The sequence below is a fragment of the Morone saxatilis genome, unplaced genomic scaffold (assembly GCF_004916995.1).
Source record: "Morone saxatilis isolate NCDOM2014 unplaced genomic scaffold, NCSU_SB_2.0 Contig10, whole genome shotgun sequence".
In the NCBI taxonomy this organism is placed as follows: Eukaryota; Metazoa; Chordata; class Actinopteri; family Moronidae; genus Morone; species Morone saxatilis.
In genome coordinates, this window is record NW_023339652.1 from 947,035 (window position 1) to 954,135 (window position 7,101).

At 39.3% G+C, this 7,101-nt stretch overlaps 1 protein-coding gene across 1 annotated transcript in view; it reads right to left on the minus strand.

Moving 5' to 3' along the window:
- sfmbt2 (Scm like with four mbt domains 2) overlaps positions 1-7,101 on the minus strand; it is a 44,353-nt gene that overhangs the window by 31,128 nt on the left and 6,124 nt on the right. Inside the window, 1 exon segment of the mRNA XM_035680370.1 lies at positions 5,300-5,540. Within this exon segment, the coding sequence (XP_035536263.1) occupies positions 5,300-5,540 (241 nt within the window).

Here is a 7,101-nt window from a genome sequence, read left to right on the forward strand (position 1 = left end):
ACACACACACACACACACACAACAACACACACACACACACACACACAGGAAGAACGTGTCTGCCCCCGGTGGGGGGTTGGCGGTGTGGACCCCCGCCGCGTGTGCCCCCGCGCGTCGTGGGCCGTGTGCCGGATCCACCGGGCCCGAATAAAAAACAACCAATCAGATCCGAAAACGATAAAATTACAGTTTGGGATTGGAGGCTTGAATATAGTTGAATTTTTTGAGTCTTAAATAACAAAGTTTCCCTGTGTTCTGTCGTTCACTCTGGGACATCATCAGAAGGCACAAGATTCTTCCCACAAATATATTTGCAACCAGAACGTTCAGGAAAACTAACATTGTTAGCATATTTAGCATAAACACAGTTTTTCTTAAGCTGACCTCTTTTTTACTATCATTGAGTAAACTTAACAACTCCCATTAAGGTCATGGACTACGACTTTAAGGATATTTCATGATTATATGAATATAATGACGCTAAGCAGGCTAACGTAATATATAATTATATTTATCTACCACAGTGTAGTTTTGGTCTTGGTGTCAATAAATTTGATCTATAAAAGGCCAAATGCCTGCCCAAAAAAATTGTAATCCAGTCCCTGTAACAATTTCAACTTATCTTTCTCGGCTCTGACTGTTGTTTTTAATTCGGGCCCATTGCTTTCTTATCAATTTTACCTTAGAAACACTAGAATGAACCAGGAGGAACCTAATTTTTCACAGATCATCTGTCTTCATGTCCTTACAATCATTGATGTAGCTGAAAGTTTCAGCAAATATGACAAACAATATTTTTATAAAAAAATAACCCACTGCAGGCTTTAAATTATCCAAAATTGAATAAAATTGGCGCCAGATGTTTTTGGCTCATGGCATATATTCCTCTCTACAGGAAAACAAGAGAAATATTTACCTTTTTCAAACTCGGTTCGTCTGTAACTGGCGGGTGGAGGGTACACAGCTTCATGTTCGACTGCACTTCAGGCAGCGGGCGTATTTATCTGGAAAACACCAAGCTTTTGTTCTCACCCACGAGTTCACGGTGAAGATTTGGATTTAAGGTCGAAGCTCAAGTTTGCTGCCCGGTCCTCGTCCGTTCGCACGGTTGCCCTGTCATTTTCAGAGTTGTGTTGCGACTGCTGGCGGGCAGGGCGCAGCTGTGAAAAGCTCTTGATTTCCCCCGGGGAGTTTACACTGCTGCTATGCCCACACTTTGAGATTACCTATTACATCTCACCAAGCTCCGCTATGACACCGGGGTGCTGCTAGTTTATTTTTAAACTGTCTCTTGAATCACAGGCAATCGACTGCTTTCCTGATACATTTTCATGGTCAAAAGGCGCAGCCTTTTTTAAGCTCGCAGTGACTCATAACTCTGTTCTGTCTCGTCTGAAGTTGCTTTAATCAGGATCTTTGTGAACATTTTATAAGTTCCCAATTTTACAAATAAAAGGGTGTCTGAGGTTATTATTTTGCAAGTGGTTTGATGGGAGAGGACACCTATCCCTGTGTAACCCTGTAATCCATCTTCAGCACGTTCTTGTTGTTTAGGGGGCTGCACAAAAATGATTAGGCTGGTGAGAGGGGAGATGATGGAGCCATATATTCGATTATAATCGGTTTAAAGGCCTAAACAGAATAAAAAATGCCCTGTATTAAACACCTCAATCAGAATTAAAGGAGGCCCGAATCGATCGCAGAGGGGGGTAGTTTTAAACCTTTTTCATAAACAGGACCAAAGGAAAAATTGTACCATGTAAACGATTTAATGTGATTACTTTCTGGACGCGTCCGTTCTTGAAGTAAATTCGGTGGGGACAAACGTTTCTCCACAAGCTCTTTGTTTGTGTTTGGTACAAACTGAACCTCTTTGGACGCCTAGACGCTAGGAACACAAGGCTCTGTTCGGTTCAACACCTAGGCGACTCTGGGACTCAATGCCAGCATCTCATGTCGACATCGGACGGATTGACAACAGGGAATAAAGCACTAAGGCTGTTTTTTTTATTGCTGGGGTTTTGTCTCCTGCAACCCCGGGGCTAAGTCAGCTATCTCACAAGGTAACTAGCTAACAGCATTTAACGTTACTGTTAGCTTCTTTTAGCAACAAGTCCATCTGGAAACTCCGATAAATCACCTCGGGTACCGCTGTCATCAAACTTGGTCCTGTCTCTGGAGGTTGTGTTCACTGGGAGGCTGGCTGAGCCCCGTTATATTATTGGTTGAAATCAGTTAGTTCCATTGCTGACGTAAGGCGCACGTCACATTTAGTTTTACAGGAAGACCAAAATGATTGGATTCTGATATAAAAACACAAAAAAATTGTTTTTGTGAATGTTAAATTGTTAAATAAGGAAAATATTACCTGAGGAATGTGATCTTAAAGGGGTTAAACTGGCTTTAAATGGAAACTGAGCCATCATTATCCACCTGTGATATTCCACTTAGACGAGTTGAAACGTCTGCTGTGCAATCATTCCATTTTGTTGGTTTAACGGTGTCCTTCCTGCAGGAGCTCTGCGCTCAGGGGAGGGTCATTAAGTTAATGTGGTGGCACCTGTGCAACCTCCACCGAGCCTTTAAATAACCCAAAGGGCGTCCACGCACCTCCAGGTTTTATGTTCAGCTTTTTCTGCATTCAACGCGAACGTACCCTTTCCACTCTCCACACCTCGTGGCTCTTTTTGTGGAACATGTTTGTTTGATTTCTAATTAGAAGACATTAATTGCACTTTAACCTGACTGAGTTCTGCCGTCTTTTGTGACGTTTATTTTGAGGCGACTTCGAGTGGTCGAAAAATTAAAAAAAATGCAGGAAAAAGCATTGAAGACAAGGGTATTACAAAAGAAATAAATCCCAAGAGGTGGATTCAATCTCACCCACTTTTCTGTTTTATGGAAAGCACGACAGATTCATCACTCCTGTGAGCGGTTCACACAGCTGCCTCAGAATAAGTGATTTCGTCTCTTTACAGTGAAACCCAATCACCGTGATGCAATCCAGAAAAGACCATAATAGTGAGATATCTTAATATGGAAGTTCCTCTTATTTTTTTTTTTTTGAAACATTCTTACATGTCTATCTTGCAAATATAATATTATGTATATGCTCGTAACTTCCCTAGGGTAACTGCTCTTTCATAGCATCTGGCGATTGATGTTGGTTGTAAGCTTAATCATGTTTTATGTGTGGCATGTCATTTGTTATAATATCTCGATGTATATATTAGTTGCTATCTGAAATCCTGTCAGTTTATTATAATTGTGAAGTAGAGGAAATTAATAAAAATGTGATGAACTTCACCTAGAGAGGCACAGGAGGAGTATCCAAGCTGGCAAGGTCAAAGTTGAATAGTACACTATGTATGTATTATGCTGTCAATATAGTATTTTTTTATTTGTGTATTTTGTTTTTTTTATTTTTTTTTTGTATTTAATGTTGTGTTGTTGTTTCTTAACATTTATTTAACTGTGTCGGCGTGTGTGCAGGTTTTAATTTTAATGATCAAACTAATAAGTATCTCAAAGATACGGGTGGCTTATATTAAAAAAATATCGTTTACGTGATAGCATGGCATGCACATCTTATCTCAAATTAATATACACAAGTGACGTATATAAAGATTATTCTGTTTACATCATAAAGAAAGTGGTTAAGGCATTATATAGTGTGTATAGTATAGCATATATATATATGTATGGTATATGTATGTTATATGTGGTATATATGTATATGTATATGTGTGATATATATAATATATATATATATACTGTATAATATAGTATATATATATATATGTATATGTGTTATATATAATATTATATGTGTATACTATATATGTATATGTGTATATATATATGTAATATGGTATATAATATGTTATGTGTATATGTATGTAGAGTATATGTATGTATGTATATGTAATGGTATATATGTTATATGTATTATGTATGTATATATGTATAATGTTATATGTATGTATATATGTATATGTACCTTATCGTATGGGTATATATGTATATGTATATGTATTTTATATATGTATATGTATCAATGTATGTATATATGTATATGTATAACGTATGGTATATATGTATATGTATATGTAATGTAGATATTATTATATGTATATGTATGGTATATGATGTATATGTATTATGTATGTAATATTTTTATGTTTTCTGTCAGTAAAAATGAACACTGCTTCTCGTATCCTACACCTTCTAATCCTCTCAACTACAATAAATTTTAAAATAGAAGGGTGGTATATGATTTTCGGTGTTAATAAGCGATGAATATCTTCAAAGGGGTAATTAATTTCTAATGTAGTGGAATAGTAAATAAATATTCTACTAAGATAATCAATGTAACTTGCCTAACGACTGAATTACTTATCTAAAGCCTTGAGTAATGTGTGGTGTGCGTATCGTTGCTGAATGGCCTGGATCAAGTTAAAACCTTTGGACACTCCTGGGAATGAAAGCAGTTGTCATGTTTTGGTCTGCTAATAAAATGATTGTGTTGTAAACTGGATCAGTGCACGGAAACCGCCGATACCCCATTTTAAGGAGGAACAACTGCACGTGTGACCCTGTTAACTGCCGACTTTCCGCCAAATGAGTTTCCAGGAGCGAGTGAAAGGAGGTTAGTGTGAGCTTTCTCTCCGCTGCGTTTTCAGACAGGGCTTCTGCAGCTATACGCCTCCTGGGCGCTTTCCATCCTAAAAAACATACCGTAAACTATGTGACTGGTGACTGTACGTGCGCCACTGCTTCACCACCTCATCTAACTTCCCTCTAGTCCCTCTAGCGGCAGAAATGACTGAATGAATACTATTTTTTTAATAAACTTCCGGTGCTGCAAGAAAAGCAGATTTTGCAGATATTTCTTGGTATTATTCAACATGGAGGAATTTATTGCTTCCATTGACCATGTTTAATATTAACTGGTTGGGAATCCACATAAAACTAAATCTGCCTCTAAAAAAAAAAAAAGGCCATAAAATACTCCAAAAAGTCACAAATGTGCCTCACAGGGCTTTGCAATATGGACAGCAGAAACAATTCACACAGATTTTAAGTCTTCTCATGTGTTAGTCATTATTCACCTTTTACGGTTAACACATTCCTGCTGCAACCAGCAGAAAGTGATTAAGAAAAAATGCTAATTGAGCTTCAAATTATACTTTTTATAACCTAAATAAAGTATAATACATCTTGTTGAAGCTGTGTATTCATGATTGTTCTATAATGATTATTAATGAGTTCAGGTTGAGTGCGTGTTATCGTGTCCTACCTTCGGGGGGCATGAGGGTCTTGTTGTTCTGGGTGCACCAGCCCACCGGGTGCAGCTCGGCCGTCATGACGTCGCACCAGAAGTCGGCCTTGCGGTCCTCGCCGTAGCCGCTGAAGCGCAGCAGCAGCAGCTGGCCACATGTGGTGATGATGGTGGCCACCCAGTACGTGTCCGGGCTGTTCTTATTGGCCACTTCCAGCTTCATGCCGGGCTGGAAGCTGCTCTGCAGGCTGATCTCCACCTGACAGGGACACAGCACAACATTAAAGGAATATTCTGAATGGCTCCTCTGTAAAACTGTTTAAACTTAAACAGGAAATCAAGATTTTGCAGGACATTTTCCAGGAAGTTTCAAACAAAAAAACATTATGTAATCTGAAGGAGGAGTTAAAATACAAACATTTCCAGGACACCATAGATTATTTCCTGATGGTCAGGTTTTCCTGGGAATCCTGTTTTAATGACTTTCTCCTTTCTTTCTGGGATTTACATGTACAGAAATTTTTATTTTGGTATGAAAGTGGTTGTTTTTTATCCACTAAAAAGTCAAACAATCTCTGTATTATGTTAATAATAACTGTTAAATAGGCTAGAAATGAAGCCATTATATAGGCTGACTTTCTCCCAACAATGAGTCAGACTGATTGTTGCTTGATAGATAAACACATACAGGTGAGTTTTAGTTAATAATCAAGTGTAATTAATAAAGCTGGAAAACGCTGGAAACCTCCGCACTCAGCCTTTTAGCTTGTCCTTGTGCAGAGAAAGTGATAAATCTGTACGCCAGTGAATGCAACGCAGCCTAATGCGTTTCCACCATGGCCACAGGCTGCCATACAATTCTCGAGAACACTTACAAGCCCAACAGGATGTTCGCATTCAACACTCGCACAAACGCACACTCAGAAGTGAATGGAAAAAGCCAACATCTTAGAAATAAACACAATACAAATGGCCCCGTGACTTCCTGCTACAACAATGCAAACGTGCTGTATCACTCTGGTTGGCTTACGTAAGAGAGCTACGGGCAGCAAACACTGCCTCTGTGTGTGTGTGTGTGCAGGCCCAAGAGAAATCACTGTTTCAATTTGTTCAGGCAGAGAGGGAGAGCGAGATGAGAGCTGCACTTTACTGAATCACATTTTTCTGGGGAATTCATGGTCTGTTTCTGTGACTCAATCCACTTACCAACAAGGCAATTTAGCTTCCCGAGAGACCTCAGCCGCTCGAAATCACCATGCAGGACAGTTTGTGTCGCTCATAAAACCCACGTATTGTAATCTCGACCCTTACTACCGCTGCGAGTGATGTAAGGAACTGTAACGCCGACACACTTTTTTAAATCTTAAATCTTCCAGCAGACGCAGCGGCTCCACCGGCGGTCCTGAGCCTCATCGGGGCAGACAGCTGCTCCATTGGAGTCAGCTGAGGTGGATAAAGACCTTGCATTCAGGATCAACCACTCGCACCCATCTGGCTCCTCTGCTGTGATGTAACATGTTAATGGAGGCAAAGCTCTGTAATTGTTTGGTAACAGGTTTTTTTTGGGAGGAGGGAAGATGAAATGTCATGAAAAATCCAGATTTTTAACTTCACTGCTGGTTGAAAGAAGTTGGATCAATGACGCCTCAATATCGTGGATACTGATTCGACTCGGGTTGAGATCAGTGCTGTCAACAGGTTCAATACAATTAGGTGTGAAGATTTGAAGTAAAGAAAAAGAATCTTGTCACGCCAGTTTTGCATTAAAGAGAATATCTCTAATTGTGTCTTAATGGGATCTTCCAGCTGATATTGAGCTC